The 23,677-nt window shown below is 40.1% G+C and overlaps 1 protein-coding gene across 1 annotated transcript in view; it reads right to left on the bottom strand.

Annotated features, from left to right (window-relative positions):
* Positions 1–23,677, bottom strand: part of HAPLN1 (hyaluronan and proteoglycan link protein 1) — a 63,906-nt gene that overhangs the window by 13,156 nt on the left and 27,073 nt on the right. Inside the window, exons 2-3 of the mRNA XM_049794534.1 lie at positions 17,932–18,057; positions 4,897–5,268 (exon numbers count right to left, since the gene is read on the bottom strand). Of these exons, the coding sequence (XP_049650491.1) occupies positions 4,897–5,268; positions 17,932–18,031 (472 nt within the window). The 5' untranslated portion in view covers positions 18,032–18,057. The remainder of the gene's footprint in view (positions 1–4,896; positions 5,269–17,931; positions 18,058–23,677) is intronic.

Below are 23,677 nucleotides of genomic sequence, written 5' to 3'. Positions count from 1 at the left end.
AAGACTTTTTGTTGTCTTCTAGGGACCCACAAATCATGTGTCCTATAAAATCAGTTTTGTAGTAGAGTGTACAACAGATTATCATGCAAAGGATATTTAAAATAGCTTTTTGTGTATGAATATAACTGCAACACACAGAAGAAACAAGTATGACATACAATATTAGGCTAAATCTGATTTATCCTGCTGTTGAGAGCATGGAGTTGGTTTCATATTAGTTTCAGCCATGAATTCCCCATTGCTTACATCCAGCTTAAGAGCAAATGACTGGATTAGAAAATGATTGTTGTGAAAATTTGGGAGAATTTGTTTATATGAAGCTTATGGATTTGTTTGATCTGTTTTGAACTATGAAGTCTGTTTCTGAAAGAGATGCCTGTTCTTTTTCTAACTCTATCTTGGACATAAAGGCTAACATACCTCTAAGAAAGATCATAAAACCTGATGGGTTTTTTGGTTCATGTGGAGCCACCCAAAGAGTTAGCTTCTATCTAGAAGCAGCTTTCCACAGAGATTTTTAACGGCTTTATCTAGAGCTGCATATTTCTGGTACTGTTGAACGTACAAAGTAATTATTTTATAGCCTGTATTGCAAAACTAATGCCTTCAGTTATCACCTCTCCCTGAAGACATAAACAATAAAAAAAATTCTAATATAGTAAAACATCTGCCTTTGGCATTTTAGCATTGTTCCACTTTCTTTGTCACCTGGCCCATGAATCTCACGAAGGAATAGTACACAAAATCTGTGCCTTAGCAGTATAACTGAGGGCCAGTGCTGGAGCCTTTGCATTGCCTGGGAAGCCGAAGCACAAAAACCTGATATAGTGAGATTCATTACAGTGCCTAGTATTCATAAGAGAGGAAAATAGTAAAGCACTAACATAAAGAAAATTTAGTGTAGAACAGTAAAACACCAATATAAAGAAAATTTAATGTAAGCTGAGAGTTCTTTCTTTGCTTACGACTCAGTCAACAATATCCACCTGCCACAGGAGACCCGTTAATTTGTTCAGCTTTCGACTCTCAGAACATTTGACAAAGAGTGTAAAACTCATGATCCATAGTTTATGTGCAGGGGGGGAGGAAGGCCAGTTCAGTGAGAAAATGGGTTTGGTGACAAGGCCAACATAAAAAGTGTCCTGCTCTCTGCAGTACTTGACATTTCTTGCAGCCACCGTGCCCAGCCCAAACCTCCTGCCCTTACACTAGTCCTTATACTTAAGGATACAAACAGGATGATAATTGTGACATGATTGAACCGTTCTTAAAGCTGGTGGTTGTGAAATACTGCAAGGAATCCTAGTCCTGAGCTGTAGCTGTGAGACAGCACTGTCTGTCTAGTACAGGGGGGAAATAGTATGGTTCTGCATTAAATAACAGTGAAGAAAACAAACCCAAACCATGTAAGGTATGTAACAAACACAGACTGAATCTAAATCCACTATTTTTTCAAAGCTAAAAGTACCCAATTATTATGAACAGTTTATTTAATGACAATCCCAGGAGGCCTTTAAGTCTAATAAGAATAAAACACTACCACATTTGGAGAAGAAAAAAGGTCCGTTGAGGTAGAGGTCAACTATTTTCATATTGATATATTAACATGCTTTTACCTAGCCAAAGCTATACTGTTTATACAGTGAGCTCACATTGGAGTGATCAGCTGTTTTGTACTGCTAGTGGGCATTCCTGGATATAAATGGTTTTGTCTTGCTGCCAATTAACATCCTTAGGGCCACTATCTCAGGACATCAGGCTATTGATGCAAATCCTTCCCACTGTGAGATTAACCTTATTATTTATAACAGATGTAGAATGTTGGAATGGGTTGATATATTTTTATTTTTGTCCAAAGATTGATTTTTTTTTCCTTGATCTGTTCTGCATTGCTCAAATACATGAAACAGCAATTAAAACCAGCACTACATAAAGCTGCAGATGAGAAGAAAAAAATAAGCATGGGGCATGCCAACAGAGGAATACATTCCGTCAACTACGTAAGTCCATTGTAAATATAAGTGTGTTTTAATAATTATTATTTTAGAAGGAAACTTCAGTGTAACTTAGACCCAGAATCACTAGAATTAGCTGTCATAAGGAGGACTGACACTGATACATTCACTAGTCTTATCTCACATGAAAGGTTACATTTTACCATGAGGTTTGGCAAATGAAATTTTCCTGTCAGTTTAGGAAACATCACTCTAGAACATCAGAAATGAACAGTCTTACACCTGTCCCATGTCTGACAGAAATAATTAAAAAGACATTGTTTCTTATGTTAGCCAGACACTAGTTAAATATCTATAAACTTTCCTTTGAGGACAGATTGGAACATCTTGGTTGGAGAAATATGATTCCTCCTGTCCTTACGAGTTTCCTCATTTTGGAGGTGGGGGAAAACAGGAAGGAGTGGTGTGGTTGTGCAGGATGGGCTGGAGTTGGCATACTTCAGGGGGAGTCACTGTTTAGACTAACAGTCCTTTTTTCGGTTGTCTTACTGCCTGCAGTAAAGAAAAGATATCTCATTGCTTTCTTACTCTAGTATCAATCAGATATTGCCTTTCAAATGTGGAATTGCATGTGCACAAGCATGTACCAAGCTTCAGCCATCAGCATCTCCCCTTCCCCAAGCACTCCTGGCACCAGCAGGATGCATTTGTACTGGAACCTCCTTGCTTTTAATAGCAGAAAGCTAATGAACTTTTGCTTCAGAGGCACGATGCTAAGTGGCACCAGATGAGTATCTGGTCCAGATCTCTGGTGTCATGAACATGTTAAAGATTTTACACTGGCTCTGACCCTTTTTCATTGGCAAAAATACCATAATGCCATAAAACTCAGGGAAATCCCACTATCTGATGGGGAACAAGATATATAGTTATTGACCTGGAACATCTCAAAGCCTGATGGAGGTATGTGCTTAGGATGCGAGGAGACTGTCAGAAGAATAATATCAAATCACTGAGCATCGTCACAACCCAGGGGTGGGCTCCAGGACCATCTGCACAACAGTGCGAAAGGAGAAGAGGCGTGCTGGGGTTAAACACAGCCAAAGAGATGTTGCGTGTTTCTGACCTGGATTACATGGTGCTTGCTGTTCCTCAAGTGTAGTAAATAGCTGCACTTACCACATTTTTATTTACATCCTTATTGTCTGGGAACCACCCTGTGAAGTGGATCGCTCTTGTCCCCTGGGGCTGCCCACCTCTTAACGTGTCTTCCAATGCCAGGGCCCATACCTGCAGCCTGGGCAGAGGACTTTGCTTTTGGTTAGGTAAAGCTGAGCATGCCAGGCAGAAACCGCTCGCCCTTTAGTGGCTTGTCTCAATAACAGCAGCTGGAAGGAGCAAACACAGCAGTTCCCACCCGAGCGAAGAGGAGATTGACCACATGAGAGCCTTTGGCTAGCAGAGTAGAATAAAGGAAAATGCTTTTTTCCTCCTACTCATTTCTGTCTACACTCAAAACTGTTTTAGACAACATAAACTGGACATGTGTATGTGTATGTCCAGTTTATCTCCTTAATTTGAAAAGAACAGTGTACATTCTTGTCAAAGATGGTTTATGTGAGGTGAAACAAGCTAAATCGACTATCCTGCTGGCATGGAAACTGGGCAGGGCCTTTCTGCACTCAGAAATGGAAGGTTGCAGCAACCTCCAACCAGGAATGGAAAAATAGATGTAAAGAAGTAAGCCAAGCCCATGACTTCTATTTGGTTCCAAGAAACACTCAGCCAGTCTTGTTGTGCAGGGTAACTGTATAACTGTGATAATATACACTAACTCTCAATGAAAGTCATCTATTTCACCTGTTTACAAGTATGAGAGCCAGGGATGTGATTTCTCTTCTCTTCTCTTCTCTTCTCTTCTCTTCTCTTCTCTTCTCTTCTCTTCTCTTCTCTTCTCTTCTCTTCTCTTCTCTTCTCTTCTCTTCTCTTCTCTTCTCTTCTCTTCTCTTCTCTTCTCTTCTCTCTTCTCTTTCCTTTTTTATTTTTCTTTTCCTTTCCTTTTCCTTTTCACTTCCTAACTACTTTTCCCAGATAACGTGGCTTCTATAAAGTTCTCTCTGGCACACACTTGGTGGTAAGAATAAGGGTAAAAGAGAGACATCTTCATGCAATTTTTAGTTTACTAATTAGTTCAGTGCAGTGCTTTGGGGTAAAAGGCCAAGTGTTGGTTTGCGTGCATTGAATCTCATAAAATTTATCTGAATTTCATAAGAGTAAAGGAAAGATGAATTTCTGGTCCTCTTTAAACCTATTTCACTAATTTTTCTAATGCTTTGTACTCTGTTGTTTTCAAGAATATTGCTGAAAGAAATTACTACAGACGACATGTAGGAGTTGTCTTGGCAGGCAGTAGAGAGATCTATTTTATGTAATTATAAGGCTGGAAAAAACAAAACCATTGTCTTTGGAAAACTACTTTAACATTTTTCCTCTTTGTAAGAAGATTTGTATTTGCTCGATTATCTAAAATGTCCTGAAATTTTGTAAAATGGATATTAGAGGAATATTTAATATAATTTTGCCTAAGTAAGTCTAATGTAAAAACATGCAATGACTTCTGTAAAGTGACAGGAGAAAATTAAAAACATATGGAGTTCTTCATACTATGTTTGGTCATTCTTATTTGGCTCCCCTCACACCAGGTCTCACTGGTAGCTGAATATGCTGTAGGCTAGCATAAGTTATAGAAGTCTTAATGTTCTTCTAATTTATGATTGTTGTCATGGGCTGTCAGGCTGAGATCCCCAGAGCACAATGAATCCCACTTCTCAGCTTGCTGTTATCACTGATAATACAGTATCAGATGTATTAGAAGAAAAAAAGCAGGTATTCCTTAACACTGCACAAATCTGAATTTGAGTATAAATCAGGTGTTACCTACCTTCCAAATTCAGGGCTACCACTGCTGTATCATCCTCTAATCCTTCAATCACCTCACACTTATATCGCCCATAATCCTCCAGTATTATATTTGTGATTATAAGAGAGGCATCATTTTCGCTGCTTTCCCTCAGAAACACCCTGCCATGGTAGTTTCCATAGCTCTTTCTGTGATGTCCCATTGCAACAAAGACATCCACTTCTTTGAGGTAATCTGAGGTGAGTTTGGTCCACTTGACCCGGATTTTGTGGGTTCCTGAGCCAGCTGTTGATGTGTGTTCATGGTAAAATTTACATGGCAGTGTGACATTGCCACCCCGGTGTGAGAAGATTTTAGCTTGCTCTGCTACCACAAGTAGACGGGGTCCATTTTCTGCTAGGATTCAAAGAGAAAAACAAAAACAAGAATTAGTCTGCAATCTATCTTTTACAGAATGGATATGATCAATGCCATAACAACCATCACCTATACTATACATTAAGTCTGCAGGATCATTTCCCTGCATTTTGTACCTACGCAGTAGTAGAGTGTATAAACCAGTTATACATAATTATTTACTTAGCTGCAAGTATGTCTGTGTGCGTACACTGCCAGACAGGCAGAAAGGCAAACTGGTTCGCAGCATTACACCCCATATAGGCAGACCCATTCTGTATACTCCATAATCATGAAGATAGAGCTGTATAAATATATTTACAGAGTTGTATAGCAGGTGGATGAATGGCATCATCCATAAAAGGCTCCACACAAATGTCCCATATTTCCCTGCGGGTTGTTCGAAAGCTGCCTATCAGTGCTGCAATTTTTTTCAAAATTCAATTTTTATTTATGGACTCAGCTTATTCAGGTGGCAGCATACGATGCCCCTCACGATCTGGGATGCCGTGAGTCACACTCACAAAACAGAAGAACCATTACTGTATCAAATAGCACTATTTATATTGACATGAAAAATGTCAGTGTAATTCTAAAATATCTCATTTTCTATTTGTACTTTATTCCAATTTTTGAGTTTGAGTTCCTTTTCTGACATACTTCCACCAAAGTAAGAAAGTCCAATTTATCTTCAAATGTAAATCTGGTCCTCTCCTGCCCAATTTCCCCATCATCTCAGTCTGGTTTTTCCTCATCTGTTTTCCTCATCTCCTTCAAACTCATTGCTATTTTATCTTTGATATTTTGACCTCACTTCTTACACAAACACCTATTTAACTGGCTGGCTCCTCTCCTCCACACCCTCACTCCAGACTCCCTGCTCTCTTTTCTCTCTAAAGAAAAAGGCTGATGTTGCTCTATAAAATCATTATGTTTAGGACAGCCAGCTTGAGCAGGTGCTCACTTCCAACCTTAAGTCTCTGGGGCTTCTTTGATAGGACGTGCTGCCCTGGGAAAAGCCTGCAAAACACAGATTTCATGGTGGCAGCCAGCAGATGTATCCAAAAGCGAGAATATTTCCATCTTTCAGTACCTTTTGCCTGTCCTCTCATGCTTAGTTTGCAAAATTGATTTAGCAAGCTCAGCGCTTCTGTAGATATTGCTGTCCTGTATCACTGAGACACTGACCGAAACTAGCAATGAATCACCTGTGCTTTGCTCGCTGGGAAAGAATTACTGACCTCACTCTGTGTAACAGATTGCAAAGAAAGACTTTGTAATTCCCTGTGTGTGTTCAGCAGGTCAATGTAACTGCCTCAAAATGTGATGCCTGACTCTAAGGCTTGGTCTGCCTCTCTCTAACATCAGCAAAAGCCAAGGCTAAGTTCCCAAATGCAGATGTTGCTGAGAGGCTGACCCTGTGAAGGCTGGCAGCAATTTTCTGCTGGCACCCACGGTGATGAGTCTGGATTGATAGGTCAGAACTGCAGAAATGCATGCAAAAAAGTCATCAGCCAGAGAGAGGCATGGATGGCTGAAGGAGGGAAGGACTGGGATGGAGACGGGCTGACCGACGAGGTTTCAGAGAGGAGCCCACCAGAGAGTACCCTGCTTGGCCAGCTGCCTGCTCACAGCACTGTGAAAACCTGTGGTGTGTCTGCAGCCATGGCGGGTGCAGGGAGACGTTAGGGTCTGTAGCTCATAAATGTGTCCAGACAGTCCTAGGCTTCTGAGTCTTGTTGACAGGTCTGTCAGCTAAATGATACGTTCACCTAAACCGCAGTTTCGAGTTTGACTTCACTATTCTGTCCACACTGGCTACGCTAAGCAGCAAAAGACCCAGGGTATGCAGCATTTTATGATTATGCAAACACGTTCGGGGGTGGTAATTGCAAAGACAAGCTTGCTGAGTGTGAACATGCATCTGCTTAAGAAAAAACAGGTATCTCAAATGTGTAGTTCTTTCTCAGGAGGTGCTGTGTCAGGAGCATTGCTATTACCTGCACAGCACAGACTAGCCAGTGCACCAGCTTCCTCAAGAATGAACAAACTTGAGCACTGCAAGCTGTTTCACCAGGACGAGAAACCTTCCTACCTAGTGAAAAATCATTACTGCAGAGCAGTCCCATACAACTGCTTTTCTTTTTCACTTCTTCCCAGAGGTGAGCAGAGACTCAGGGCTGCTCTGATAACCCATCTTCCTCCTGTCAGAGGAGAGCATCCAAGGAGAGAGGTGATTTGAGGCAAGGCACCATGGAAAGTGTTGCTAACACTGTTTCCACAAGACGAGGAGAAAGAAGAAAGTGAAGGCAGCCAGGATGGTTGCTCTGCAAATTTCCCTGTTTCCTTCAGGGACAAAGACGTTCCACAGACTTCTGTCCACCTTGGGAGGAGAAATGTTATGCTTTGGGGTGGTTAGTACCAAGAAACCTGAATCAGAGCTCAACTATGTTGGGTCTTTAATACTGAAACAGTCAAGTCAATAAATATTGGCAGAAAGGACAGGGGCAGGAGGGAGAGTCTGACTCAGGCTGCTAATGCTCGCTCTTTCTAACAACAGCTAGTTTGTGCCAGCAAGGCCTGGAGACTTGCCCGGAGCGCTGCCACCTCTGACTCCAGCATTAGCATCCTAATGCGGTGGTGTACCTCTCTCCCTGGCTGCTTCCCACCTCCTCTGGCCCTTGCAGCAGCCATTGCCTGAGTTTATATCTCAGTAAGTGTAAAGAACAGAGGGGATGGTAAACTGGGAAAGGAAAGAAAAGCACGGCTTTTCTAAGCTTGGAACATCTCCTACGTCCTTGGAGGTTCCAAGGGAGATGCAACACTTGAAATAAGCCTCCCACCCTCGAGTTTCCTAAAATCCAGTTCTTTTTTATAGAAAAAGAGATGATGCACCCTTTTCTTTGGAAAGGCTGTGGGGCAGAAAATTGCATTGCTGCTGCTCCCAGACCTAGGAGGAAGAAGGAAGAACATCTGGCTTTTGAGGAAAAGCAGATGTCAGATTGGGGGATGCTGCATAATTTCTTTTTGGTCTAGAAGAAATGCAGAAGACATGCAGGAGGCAGGGACTCTGGATTAAAAATGAGATGACTGGGGTTTGGTAAGAGGCCAAGAGGCTTTTATTACCCAGCAGCCGGAGAGAAGCAGGGCCAAATTCACCTAACTGCATATTTTGGGTAGCATGGCAATATGAATGGTCTTAGTCTTTCTGGAGTTGACAAAAGAGTTAACACCCCCCCCCCACCCCCCCCCCCCCCCCAGCAAACAAACCAAAAATGCCTAAACACAGAGCAAACCAGAATCCCTTCATTTAAAATAAGTTTAGCACTCTGGATGCAGCATTCTAGCTTACTGCTGTGAAAGTAATCTTAAATGAGGAATGAATCCTGCTTCCTGGGCTTCCTTAATACAACGGGAAACGATCTGTTTCAAAACAGTGATCTGATCATGGAAGATAGGGTAAACACTGAGGCTTATCAGACTGGCTCCCTGGCTGCTTTCCTCATGGGGTTTCTGACAAAGCTGCTCCTTCTGAATAAAATTATCTTTGTATCTAAATGGCAGAAGTATCTAAAAGATGAGTGTAAGAAGGAAAAAGATGGGACACCAGAGCGTTATCACAGAGTCCAGCACGTTACTTGAAGAAGACAATACTTCTTTTCCCCCAGAACTACTTTCTTCAGAAGTACCATCAAAGAATTTGTAAGGTGAATGGCCAAACAACTATACACTCTGTGAACCCCAGAAAATCCCTCGCTAAACAGTTGTCTGCAACAGGACAGTTTGGATCCTTGCTGGTGACAAGACAGACCACATGCATGGCCAACCAAGAGCTTCAGACGGTGGACAAATGGTGAGGAGTGTGCTGGGCAACCTCCAGCTGCTCTTTCTGTTGGGAACAGAGACGGCAACAGCCTGGTTATTGGCTCTGGTCTCAGCTCCAAGGTCAGAGATGGGATGAGAAAGGTTTTCTAGGTGGGGTTTTCATCCTTCCAGGCATATTTTGCCTTTTGAGACAGGCAGCAGCTTAGCTGTTAGCACAGAACCAGGCACCACTGGTGACTAATTTGCTGTATTTTTTCCACACCTGCTTCCCTACTATTGATCCTGACAGGCTGTGGCCTTTTGTTAATCCTCTTGGTGCAATTCAATGGATGACAAAGGCAACATAATGCAAAACCAGCTAAGTTAGCTAAAAATGAGTTTGTCCAAGTTGCAGAAGCTATCCAGCTGTGTGGGATAACACACAACTCTGGGAGCTGCTTTTCCAAGCTGATGGAAAGACTGCCTGCCACAAATGAAAACTCACTTGGAAACTTGCTTTTTGGGTCCACTTGCTGTATCTTAGCAGTGCCAAATCAAGCAGGTATATACTGCAGGTGAAAGGGTATCTTGCTACCTTAAGTAATAAGGCACAGGCAGCAGCATGCTATCTGCCTCTGTTTTATTCTCCACATCTCTTTCTCCCTTCTCTGAATCCTATGCAATTAGCACTGCTGTTCTAGTTGTCATTATTTTGTACACATCTAACATTGACTTTAGTGGGATTCCCATTCCAAGGACAGTAAGTGGACTTGCTCTCATGCTGCTAGAGCTCTCAATTCAGTCTCACCTGATGGCTTATTGGTTTAGTTCCAAATTTTACTGCTGGACACGTATTCAGATTTGTTTGTCTTTTTAGTTTTGTGTGTGTGTAGTTTTCTTTTTGTTTGTTTGTGGTTTTTTTCTCTCTCTTAACGGGCTTCTGCACTTAAGAGTAATGTCAAGCAAGGTTTGGAAGGTGAGGAACATGGTGTGTGGCAGAGAGGATGAGTCATGCCACGACCCTTGGCAAACAGCTTTATCCACTTTATCCATCAGAACTGCCCAGAAACTTATGCTGACCTGTCTATGAAACTTGATTATTCCCACATTTCAATGTACAGAAAAACAGTGGAGGACAAAAAATGTGCATTTTTAGAGGGAAAAAAATTGTAAGTCGGGGTCACATCATAGATGTGTTTTGTCAGATAAACTCATGTATTGCCTAAATGTTCTACATTGTTAGCAAGCCATTAGGTTAATAACACTGCATTGCCATCCTACTTTAAATTAGCACAGAGTTGTTTCTTGCTTTCCTGTAGGGTTACCAGGGACTTGAGCATAACTTTTCTGTTAAAATACCCTTACTCTTCCTATAGCAGTGGCATGTTATGTTATCCTACCATGCTTATTTAAACCTCAAAAAGAATTTCTGTGGTAACAATAATTCCCACTTGCTATTATATGTAGGGAAGTGTATTATTGATATACACACATATATGAGTATGACTCAGAGAATCCGAAGGGGAAAACATGAGGAAGAATTACACACAGACTTTTTTCCACATATTTTTCCTACTACATTTTTTTCTATGTTTTAACTAACTACATTTTTACGTTTGCTTTTGGAAAAAAATCTGAAAACTGTTGTATATCAGCTGCTAAGACTAGGAAAAGCTGTTCTTATTTGGCCCAAGCATTAATGCAATTTTGTTTATGTCACAAGAAAGAAAATATAAGCATCAGACTCCTGTGTTCCTACCTCTAAACTGACAGGATAAAATACTGTCTAGACATTACTGTTAAGTTTTGACATACAACTGGTAAGAGACATGCTAGATAAATCACAGTTAAAAAGTTCAGGTACATGGTTCGAAATAACAGTACAGCTAAAAATACCTATTTTATAAATGACAAAGAAGAAATCTGTCTCTCCAACATAGAGATGACAGGACTGAGGTAAAACATTTTTCAGCTGATCCCAGCTACTCCACCTGAGTAACATGGTGGGGAGAATGGTTAAAGGGACCATATTAACCAAGTTTAAGTTTCTAGGAGATCTAACAGCACTTAAAACCAACAGGGAAATAACAAACTTCAGCTCTTCTAAAATATTGCCATGATTTGCCTTAAATAAACTTTAAGTAAGTGTTTACTTCAGTATAGATAAGGAAATTACATGGCGATCAGGCCTCACAGAGCAGAATAGAACAGAAATCATGACAATGTCTCTGCACCTCTTCTGCACTGAAGGAAATCTTCATGGGTGGCATTTAGACTGTTTGATAAAACCAAAACATCACATAGAACCAATGAGGAACTTTTCCATTTCTTTACCTTTAAATGCTATATATATATGGAATTAGACTGATGTAGCAAGTAAAGGCAAATTAGCAATTTAAATTTATGCTTAATGTGAATACTTTTCTTCTGTAATAATTTTTTACAACCCAAATATACTGGTACCTATCATTTAAGATCTATTCCAGAATATGCAGTCCTGAATGCCTTTAATGAAACTAACATGCCAACAGGAGGTGAGGTTGTTCTTTGCTGACATTTCTATTACATGCTGATGCAACATGCCATGCTCTGAAGAGGAAAGCAAGTTGTGTTGATGTAAAAGAAGCAGCTCAATTATAAGAAAAGGTTGCAAAATGGGTCATGACATAATCTAGTGTCCTGAATGGCAACAAAACTAGTAAGAAATTTTAAGCACAAAAGATAAATGCAAGAAAATGGAAAGAAATAACAAGTAACATCACTGAAAATGGAAAAATGCAGGAAGGTGGACCAAAGGAAGAAAGTCAAAAGGAAAGTGGAAAAGCATGACACGTGGGAAGGCAAGAATCATTGTTAGGGATCAAATCAGTAGTGCATCTAATCTCTTATCATGTTTTTGGCTAGGCCAGCAAGTCTATGAAGCTTCTTTCTCTCTGTTGGTTCTGGGTTGTTTTGAAAAAGAGGAAGTGGACTGCTAATAAAACTTGTTATCATGCAGAATAAATTGGGCAAAGATTTCTTCTGTTTTTGTTGTTGATTAATTGATTTAACTTTCTTTTTTTTTTTTTTCCAATAGGGCAATATTAGGAAGTTTTCTGCTCATTCCATGTTGACATATTTCTTGGTATGTATAAATTGGTGCAGAGATCTTGACAGGCAAATGGGTGCATTCTTGTATCTGAAAGGTAAAGAAATGCTGCATAATGTAAATTCACTTATATTCAAGGAAAAGCTAAAAAGTTAAAGGTTGATCTTTCACAAACCAAAATTTGTGTTCTCTTTGCTGGCCTTTCTTGTACTTCTAAAACCTGAACAAACTGGAGGCATATGTTAAAAGCTCCTGCTACCCTTAAGTAATTAACTTAGCAATTACTGTAATGGCTTAGTCAACTTCATTTATTTTGCAGAACAGCCACACACAGAAGAATGCTATTATCTATTATCTCTGAAGGGTACTCTGCCTCCTTGAATAATTGGTCAGCAACTAGCACCATGAATAGATCACAGAGATACACAAAGTTAAGCACTGAAAAGAATCATCTTCCTCTCTCATGGGTCACAGAGTCCTTCACAGATCTTGACTTCAGAGAAAAATTACAAGTCTTTAATTACATTGATATGCTTAGAGTAGCATTGTTTTCTTGTTGAGGACACTTACGTGGCTAGGGTATACTTTTGTCCCATTTTCACATTTACCAGATGATTTCATTTAGAAATATGATTTTTCCTAAAGAGTGAAACCAGTATCCTAATGCACATGGAGTTTACCGGGGTGGGGGAGTGAGGGGGACCACACATCTTATTTAAATATAGTTCTCTCATTGGATTTTATCCGCCAAAGTTAAACTGGAATGACTTGTATGCAGACAAACTACCAGAGAGGAAGGTGATATCATCAAGCAGTCTGGGATAATAGAGCAGCCTGACCAAACCCATGAAAGCCACCACAGGCTTCAGGAAAGGATATAAAGTAACAGAAGAGATAAAATGCAGTTTTAGATATTTTATGATTTTTTTTCATAGATATTGGAATAGAACCAAAGAAGAAAAGATATAAACGAAGGAAATGGGCCAGAGGAAAGAAGCAGGAAGGAGTACTGGTAAAGGCAGGGAGGTAAAACTGTCTAGCAGATGAGAAATTTGGCTGAGGTCCAGTTTCACTGTATTAACCAGCAAGGGAAGAACCAGGAACTAGAGCTGACACTGACAGCAGGAACAGAGATATTAATGAAGCCAGCAACTCATTTCTAAGAAAAATTGAAAGATTTAAGAGAGACCATATCTGTGTCTATTGCAATGCTAAAGAGGTTGGCAAGTGTTTAGTAAAGCTGAAGAAATCCAGAGTTTCAAGAGAGTGGACATCTGAAAGACAGAACTCTGTGTTCATAACAGCAATGACCTGTCAGTATAATCAGAGGACAACACAATTTATGAAATACTGTTCATTCTAGTTAGCAAATGCTGAGTCTGAGAGACATGGCAGGAGTCTTTATACTAATGGAGCGGCATCAAAGTGGGGTAACTAGATCTTCTGGTTCCTGACACAGAGTTGCTAAGGGAGTCGGAAGCACATTGAAATAGCCATCAGACAATAATACAGCATTAATAGGTGGCTGCTTTTTAGGAAGGCCAAATGAAAGATAAAGGTGATGAGGTGGCACTGTACATTAGTGCTTTAGCAGGTTGTGAAGAATAAGAAATGATAGTGACGACAAAATGGGGCGTGTATCAAAAGCATGTCAGGAAGGACTGTAAAGATCTTACTGTAGCAGTGGAAAATGTCTTTTAAACAGTCTGTCATGGTTTAAGCCCATCCAGCAACTAGGCACCATGCAGCTGCTTTTTCACTCCCCCTCCCCGCCCTCAGAGAGATGGGGAGGAGAATCAGAGAAAAAAAGTAAAACTTCTGGGTTGAGACAAGAACAGTTTAATAACTAAAATAAAATAATAATACAAATATAATAACAATAATAATAATTGTAATGAAAAGGAATATAAGAAAAAGAGAGAAATTGGACCCAAGAAAAAGACAAGTGATGCACAAGGCAATTGCCCACCACCCGCTGACCGATGCCCTCCCAGCGATTCGCCCCTCCCAGCCAACTGCCCCCAGTTTATTATGTACTGAGGATGACGTTCCGTGGTATGGAATATCCCTTTGGCTAGTTCGGGTCAGCCGTCCTGGCTGTGTTCCCTCCCAGCTCCTTGTGCACCTGCGTGCTGACAGAGCACGGGAAACTGAAAAATCCTTAACTTAGGGCAAGCGCTCCTTAGCAACAACTAAAATATCAGTGTGTTGTCCACATTATGCTCACGCTAAATCCAAAACACACTGTACCAGCTACTAGGAAGAAAATTAACCCTATCCCAGCTGAAACCAGGACACAGGCACGGGTTCATTTTGTATTGTGAGTCACTACACAAATAAATGTGGAAGACAGTAGAGAAATTACCCAAGTGCTATATTACCAAATCCTCTCTTTTTAATAATGTTGGTTTTGATGCTCTAAAGTATAATGTTGTTTAAAGCACAAGTGCATTGATATGAAATGAAAACATAAAGATGAAAGCTGAACTCAGAAAAATATAGCCTGATCAAATAAAAGGGTAGAAAACCTCACAGCCTGAAGTACTGTTGTTACTACTGGCACTTGGTATGGCGAATCGGATGGCAGAGATATTAGCTCATCTCTTACTTTAGGAATGGTATCATGTGTTTCTGGACAACAGCAAAATAACAAATATATGTAAGGAAAGTAATTTAACTATTAACAGGTTGATTAGTCTGACCTCAACAGCAAACAGGACCTTAGAACAATTTTTGAAGAAAAATTGTTGAAGAACAGCAATAGAGTAAGTCACTAGAAAGAAGGATAAAATGCATTAGATACTTACCAAAAGGTGCGAGAGTAATTTGCTATCAATAAATGTATAAGGCCAAGGAAATGTAGTGTATCAATTGCTCAGAGCTCAGGGAAGCAAGTGATATGGGACATACATGAAATTAGACAGGATGGAGAAAATATGGGTTTTGGTAGAAACTTTGCTAAGTGTCTAAGAAATAGATACAGAGGAAACTGCAATTTGCTGGGCTACAACATAAACGATTAGCCTAGAATAAGGCCAGTGAGCTGCCTCTAGTGTAATTTCTGAGACTTTAACATTTCCACTCATTTTACGTTATAAAGTAAATATGACTATTGAATTAATAAAAATTTCACGTGGCACATTAAACATCACTGAAGGGAGGAGAATGGATATTTAGAAAGTTTCAAGAAAGAAGTATGGAAAAAGTATGATAACTTTTAATACCGAATGCATAATCTAGATCCTTAAGGCCTAGTATGAAGAATTATTGATATAAGCCTTGTACTTGTTAATTGAAAGTGATATTGAGGGAGAATGACTGCTAAATATTGTTTATCACAACAGACTATCGATCAGCACTGCAGCATGGCTGGGAAGAGTACAAATTTGATCCAAAGTCTGAAAAAAAAAAGCATTGTTAGCTGGAAAACAAAAATACTAATGCCAGCCTAAGAACTTACTCGCAATAAAATCCTGGCTGGGTGCACTCAAGAAGTACAAATTCAAACAAGAACCACTGCAGAGATGAACAACTAACATTCTAACTTCTCACTTAGAGAAGAATTTGAAAAAGTTTACTCAAATAATTGCTGTGAGGATATGGTGTTACCTTATTAATATTTTAAAGTGAAAGAAGAAAAATTGTTACTTGAAGCTAAGGAACAACACTAGGGGAAGGATAAGACCATATAATGTTTGTGAATAAACATGGAGAATTAGGAGAATGTTTTCTATATCAGAAGAATAACTACCTTGCAGTAATGAGATTTGAAACCCAGCTTTTTTAAAAATGAAACTAAACATACAAGAGATTACCTGATGTAAAGAAATGGGAATAGAAGGCAGTTTAATTCATTGCCTCAGGAGATCCCTTTCAGCTCTGTGTACTTGACTACACAACATCTATCCTCACCTTTCATAATTCCAAGGCATTCCAAAGCATGCAATGCAGGAGGAGTTTAGCTACACATCTCTTGGATTTCAGCTGTGGAGAGTGATGCTTCAGTCCTTAATGTAATATAAAATACCTTTTGTATGAAGCTATAACACATGTGTTCCACAGGCTTCCCTGATTTCCAGCTCGCTTCCAGGTGTAGATCATTGTATGTGTTTATGCAGCACTGGGCAGAGCTGAAACCCAACCCTGATGGGATTCCACAATGCAGAAAGGAATGAAGAAAATGAATAGAAAAAAATACCCAGTTCCAAGCAGTTTTATTCTTTCTGGTTTGTGGTCTGCGCATTTCAGAGCCTGAATCAGTTGAGGTACAAAGCTCATGGTAGAGCTCAATTTTAAGCTTTATCTAGCTTTCTTTGAAGTAATAAACCTCAAGGTTCAGACAAGTTTTCATGGGTAAGAAGAATGGTCCATCCTGAAACTTCTATCAGCTTTGAACTATTTATCACTTGCAGACTGCACTGTACACATGCTGAAGGACTAGTAATAAGCAACATGTATGACTTGCAAATGACACTAAACTGCTGACTAAGCAAGTTTAACATAATGGATTAAGGAAAAATAATTTTGATTTGGTTTAATTATTTCCACTAATTTAATCTTCCAAAAAGATAAGATAAATAAAGTTCAGAGATAATAAACTGCATTATAAAAAGAAGGCAAACTGTATGTTTATTATACATAGGTGTCAAATTTGAAATCTACCCTCAGGAACCCATGTTCATCATCTCACAACAGTGATATGTCTTCATTTTGATACAACACATTCATTTGACCTTCATCCTGTGAGTTTCCTTAGAGTGAAACCAGCTATCTGTTATTCCTTATTTGACCTTGACAACCCAAGTGCCAGCTTTAATAGGTGAAGGTACCTTTAACTTCTGTGACTTTCCTGTGAACTTCTAAATGTTCAGGCTTTCTTAGTAACCTGCCCTAACTTGATAATTCATATTTACACAAACACTCAAATAACACAATTTGCCAGCTGTTGAGAGAAAGGATTCAAACTTTAAAAAGAGAGAGAGAGAACAATAATGCTGTGTTTCTTGATTTTGCAAGATTAATTCTAGCCAGCCTCAAGAAACATATAAATGAAAGAAGGAAAATCCTGTTCGTTCTGCCTGTCTTTACTGCATAAATCCCCTGTTTTTTCTTATACAGGATGACCCTCAACGACTGAAGCTGGGACTGAAAAAACAGCTGCATTGTACTGCAGACTCAAATCCTGCTACAGCTATAAGCTCTAGGATTCAAACATGAACCGAACAGGATTACGCAGAAGGCCAGTATAATACTTAGTGCGAATTAAAGGTATGAGGGAAGACACATTTCTTTCAGGGTAAGCTCCTTTTTTTTTTTTTCCTGGTTTAAATTGCCCAATTATTATCTCAGATGTGCTGAGCCTTTTTAAATAATAAACAGCAATACATTTCTGTAATGCTAAGAACTATGTATGACAGTCTTCTTAAAATCAAATATGTTCTACAATAAACTAAAGGTATTTCAACCCACTGCAGTTGCTTATTACTTTAGGATGCATGCTTCTTTTATCTTAAATCATGCTCTACTTTACTCACTAATCTTTGCAAGGTTGTGACTAAGTGTTATTAAACAGTGCAACTTTCATTTTTTTTACTTTCCTTAGGAGTAATAATAATGCAACAGAACCAGAAAAGGAAAGGTTTGATCACCAGTAATAATAGTATTTAAAAAACAGTGCAGCAGAATAAAAAATTAAGGATCATTAAGCACATTATTCTGTTTCCTTCAGCAATCTGAAGATACTGGCATTTTCTTACGTATTTCCTTACCTTGAATGTGAATAATTCTTTCATGCTCCAGACTTGAGTTGTCAGGGTGAGGTTCAGCCCAGCAGACAGAAATCAGCACCAGAAAAAGTAGACTCTTCATCTTTATAGTCAAAAGAATCTTCTTCACTGTAAGGGCATCACAAACAAAAAGGCTTGTGAATTTTTGGAAACCTTTACAGTGTTGCACTGCACAACTTGTTACAGCAATGATCTTATGAGGGATCTATAACACATTTAACCCACTCAGCTGAAAAAGTTACAACAGCTACTAATTTTTTAGGCATGAAGACTAGACCTTTTTAACATGAACTTACATTAAATGAAACTGGCAATCCATATTTAACTCTGCATATGCAGACTACAACATGAAAAAATAAAAGCACACACACAAATACCCATAAACCAAACTCCTTGAGTATGTAAGCAATACCTGTGTTTCAAAAAAGGTTCTAGTGTACTTTTCTTTTCTAGACCTACTCTACATCTGGTCTGTAAATACAGTTAAAAGAATCAAAGCTATCACTATATCTACATCCACTGCATGATGCAATCCACTGGTGATAGATTTTTGAGATTAAAACAATCTTCTCAGAGGTTTTGGCATTTCAATCAAGACTGCAAGTTAACTTAGCAGTCAGGGTGGTAAGTTTGCTTGAGCTAGGCAGTAAAGATGACAAAACATTTCTTAGGCTTACTAGAAAGATCTACTTTATTTCAGATCCACTTACCATTTTAAAAGATGTCTAAATACACAATGAAATGTTCAAAACCATGCACAAAGTAGGTTAGAGTTGTATATGCTACCACTGCAGTTGCCCTGATTGATTTTTCATTCATTTCTACCTAGAATGCTGACGCACTAACTTAGTGTGCCAGGTAGGGTCTCTGCAGTCAGCAGAGCTGAGCGCTGCAGGGAAAATCTCTGCCAGCCTCTGAGTAGTAATTAGGCAAATGAAGACCTGAAATAGAAAAGGAGGCATAAAATACAAGAGGTTTTATGTACAGGGTTCGGGCTGCTGTGTGTTTTATAGTTATAACTTTTACGACCCTGATTTCTTGAAATAAAAGATAGCTATTTCCCAGCTTTGCCTTTCAAAAGACTATATTTTTTTCCCCAGTCACCAAATAGTGGCAGCATTATAAATATGCTTTCTCGCTAATGCAGACAGCAATTTATTTTTTTCCCTTTTTCTTTATCAGAGCTAGAAACACATCAAAGTTGCAGGGTACTGTTGGTCAGAACCTGGGTCAAGGGCTTTGCAAACAGTCACTGTCCCCAAATAGACCTAGACACCTATGTGTTTCAAGCCTAGATCCAAATATTGTAATCTGAACCAACCTCTATTACAGACTAAAATGCAGAAATGCTATTGCCATTTTTTCATAACAGAACATGCATTTACTTGCCTGCCCTTCCATTTCTTCAAAGTGAGTTTGGGTGGAAGTTCAAAGCCAATTCAGCATCCCTTACTCCTTACTGTGGAGTGTCTAGAGGTAGGACAAGTGCTCGCTGCACACTGTTTTCCAGGTGGTCCACGCTCGGTAACTCAAGACTCTCCGGCCACTCCCTCTTTCCTGGAAAGCTTGGCAGGCTGATGACCTCCATTCCGGAGAGCAAGGGCAGATGTGGCTCCGCCTAGAGCACATCAGCCCCAGCCTGGGCTGACCGGAGGGGTCACGCAAGTGCAGGCGGGTCTTCCTCCTGCATGATGGGACCACCGGCTTGAGAGAGCAGGGCACACCTGTGTAAAACCACACTGCTCTTTCTCTCACAAATCCCAGACCAGGCACCCGGCGTGTTTCCTCAAAGAGTGAAAAATGGTTCAGGTTTGGGATTTGGGGGGTTTTTTTGGCTGTTGAATAACAATTGGCAAACCTTTTTTTTTTTTTTTTATTGGTGGGGGATAGTGTTATTGATTTAGAAATACTCTGGTTAACAAGGAAGCTTTGATTCTGAAGGCAAGTTTATGGGGGTATTCCCACCTTAATCTAATCTGCAGATCACAATGCAAAACCTCCTGGACACAGTCGGTGGGGGTAAAGCCTGCAGGGGTTCTACAGACCTGCTCTGGAGTGACTCATCTGCTCATTAACACTTTGCCTCTTCCTTTTGTCACAAACCTGTTCTTTTGCATGGCACTAGGGAAAAGAAACAGCCATATAACGAGATGACAGGTAGTACTACCCTTTTTTGGGACAGCATCCCCTTCTCCCTCGAACTCTATGTGCACAAGGACTGGGCCTCTACTGTGGAATAAGAAAGATTTACTTTCTGGTTATACGGCTGGAGAACCCCACATGTGCCCCTCTTCTTTGTCAAGGTCTCCCTAGTAGGATGGGGGAAAGTCCTCCACGTAGCATCATCAGGTGATGATGGCCAGAACAACTAGTTTCAGGATAAGCCTGGTGCACTGAGTGGGCAGGATATACCTTTTAGAGATATTTGCCTGTACTTTCAGGCAAATATCATGTTACTCTACAGAGTTTATGTGATAGCATCGCACAAGCAGGATGAGAGGCAGGTGAGCTATGACTTGGAGATCTGCTCTTCCTTTTCCTCAATTTCCTGGATGCAACTGAACAATTTCATATGTCACATGCCACAGATGTGGTACAAAATCAACCTTACGGTTACAGATGGACATGTTTTTTGGAGGGATATATACCCAAGATGGTGGTACTTTAGCTTTGTTAATAGGCAAATTTTACAGTGGCTGCGTTTCTTGTTTTCCCTAATTACTATGAACAGAAAGGGCATAGTAAAGTGTTCGTTGTCTGTGCAGGAGCACACACACAAATAGCATATGTGTGCACATCTGTGCTCTTTGACTCTGGTAATGTTCATCTGCACTGCTAAGGTGTGTTTGTCAGACTGCACAAAACTAGCAAGAACTTAAAGACTGTTTCCCAGGGGAGCAAATGCCCGGTCAATGGTTTAGAAACTGTATCCATCACAAATCTTTGCTTAAGTCACCAGATGCTTCATACTTGAGGTCAATCAAGTGAGAGTAAAATTTTAGCTGGGCAGAAGTGTCCCACTGGGGGCCATTTCAACCCTCCATTTAAGTCTGAGCAGTTTTAAGGCTTCTCCCTTTTATTGCCATGTACAGCAGCAGCTGAGAAAATGTGGGTATCTGAAGTCAGGAATACCCCGACCTTGTATCACTCTTCTCCTGGGATTCCCCGTGATGGGAGCTGTGGCATTGAGCCAGAGCTGTGCGAAGCAACGTTACCAGGCCAAGAATCTGACCCCTGGTGTTTTGTCGGTTATCCAAAAAGCAATTAGGCAGAGGAATTCACATCCTCAACTCTATCCAAAGCAACAGAAGTCAGACTCCATTTCTGCAGCAGCCTAGGAAGACCTCAGGGGAGAAATGATAGGTGTGGATGTTTTCATATTAAAATTAATAAAATCTTGGCTGGGAGTAAGTGAATTTTTGGTAAGAAATGGTAATGATCAGTCATACTCAAGAAATTTGCACTGGTTTCAATTACCGCAGTTTATGAATCTGCTATCTCCCTGGACAGGGATACAAAGAATCTGAAAAGTGGTTGTTACAGGGAGACCTCAAGGCTCAGAGAAGTGGTCAAGGTGACTGTACATTCAGTTTTTAAATTCTCAAGAACTGTTCATTATTAGATACAATTTGAAATTCTGATATTAATCACTATTTTGTCATACCTACCCAGGCATAGTTCATCTACTACTGGCAAATCTGAAAGGCTATAAAGCACCAATGTTTGTATTTTAATATAATATTCTGAAAATTAACAAAATGCCTTCAAGTAATTCAACTGCATAAGTAACAAGCACTTCTATGAAGAACAGAGTACTGAAACATAATGTTACATACCAATCTCTGTTTTTAATAAAATAACATATTTCTTATATACTACTGCAACTATTTTCTTGCTACAGAACATGAGAACATCCACTGTGTGAGGACAAAGGTCCACCTAGCTCAATATTCTGTCTGGCAGTAGTTAAAAGCCTGGGGAATGCCTTTGTTCACTGTAGTTAATTTTTGTCTTATATTAAGCCATGGTGATGTCCTATGTCAAATGCTTGTTTCCCTGAGAAGAAAGACCTACGGAAGCCTGAAATCACAATGGCTCAAGAGCATATGGTATTACAACCACCACCTCGACAGTCCAGCTGCTGACACTGTCATCCTAGTAAGATAAGTGCTTAAACTAGATTTTACCTAACACATGCAAAAATCTGGCTGCTTTTGTGGAAACACCTCTGCTGCTTTTGGATCTTGCAGGACTCTGATTCTCTGACAGCTACCCAGGTATCCACAGGACCCTCAGAGAAGAGGGTATTGAAACAACATACTATACCATCTTCTCATGTGTGTAACTTCATGGTGCAAAAAAGGTTTAGGAGGAAAGAAGGCCAAAAGCAGACACCTAAGAAGAAAATGAGGTACCAGTGCACAGGGACAGAGAGAAAACCAAACTACTAGGGCAGGCACAGGGGACTTTTTCCATAAAAGGTTCTGTCTTTCTGTGGAGTTCCCTATATTTAATACAGTGAGACCCAGCAAGTAAAGGCAGTAATTGATATCTAAAACAGGTAACAGAATCCGTTAAATCAGTTCCAATAATTTAGGGTTGAAATACCCCCCAAATCTGTGGACTATTCACACCCATGCACAAAACTACTGTGTAATATAAGTCTTTACAGGCCCCTTCTCTGTGGAGCTCTGTTCCATCTGGGAATTGGTGCTAAGCGCTAGAGAATTACCTATTAATGAAACAAAACTTACGTATTTTCAGAGAGAGGGTGTCAGCTGCAGTAATTGAGAGTCTCTCATCCCTACATGCTGCTGGTAGATAATAGAATAGGATGAAGATCAGTCTAGGCAGTACTCACACACTCAGTGTTTTTGTATGTAAAATGTTTACATTTCACTTAGGAGCCCAAGCTATTGTTACAGTCAGTTTAAACCTAACCAATGTGGTCAGTGGAAGGTGGGTGTGTGATTAGTTGACCTAGGATGCCTTTCGTCTATTCACTTTTGTCTTTGAATAACTTCCTCCATCTGCAGTGTTACCTCTCCGGAGAAGTGGGAATTGTGGGCTTCAATCCTGCACACTGACGTGGAGGAAACCTTGTGTGGCCTCTTTGGCTGAGTGGTCTAAGATGTGGCTGTTTTGCAAACAAGGTACAGAGGCAAATTAGTTTAGTCAAGGACTCATCAGTCAGGACCAGAGTGACAGCAATGGACAAAGGTGCCTGAAGTGCAGATCTGACTCAGGGGCTCCTTACAAGCAGGGATTCAGTCCCTCTCATAATTAGCATTTCTTTTGGCCAGCTCTAGACAGCTTTCCACTCAGCATGGTAAGCAACACTTTAAGAAAAAAATACTCATCTCTACCGACTGCAGAAGGAGAGTGAGTGTTCTGACTCATCCTGGTAGCACTGACATGCTCAGTTTAGATATCCTGATGCCGAAAGTGGGCATCTAAAGTAGGGAACGGCAAAGTCAACCTTGCTCTTGAAGGGCACCTACCTTCTTATAAGTATTTACAGTCTCCTTCAAGATCTTCCATTCTCCAAGGGCAACAGTAAAATACTCAGTTCCAGCTACAGACTTAAGAACTCAGTTATTAAAATCAAATGAAAAAACACTTCTTGCCCTGAAATGCCCTTACACTGTCTAGTCTTGATTCTGCTTTTCACTTATTTTGCTGAGAAGACAGGTTCTTCTCAGTGATCAAGCCCCCCAGGCTGATGGAA

Source organism: Accipiter gentilis, chromosome Z (assembly GCF_929443795.1).
Source record: "Accipiter gentilis chromosome Z, bAccGen1.1, whole genome shotgun sequence".
Lineage (NCBI taxonomy): Eukaryota > Metazoa > Chordata > Aves > Accipitriformes > Accipitridae > Astur > Astur gentilis.
This window is presented reverse-complemented; position numbering and strand designations above follow the sequence as displayed.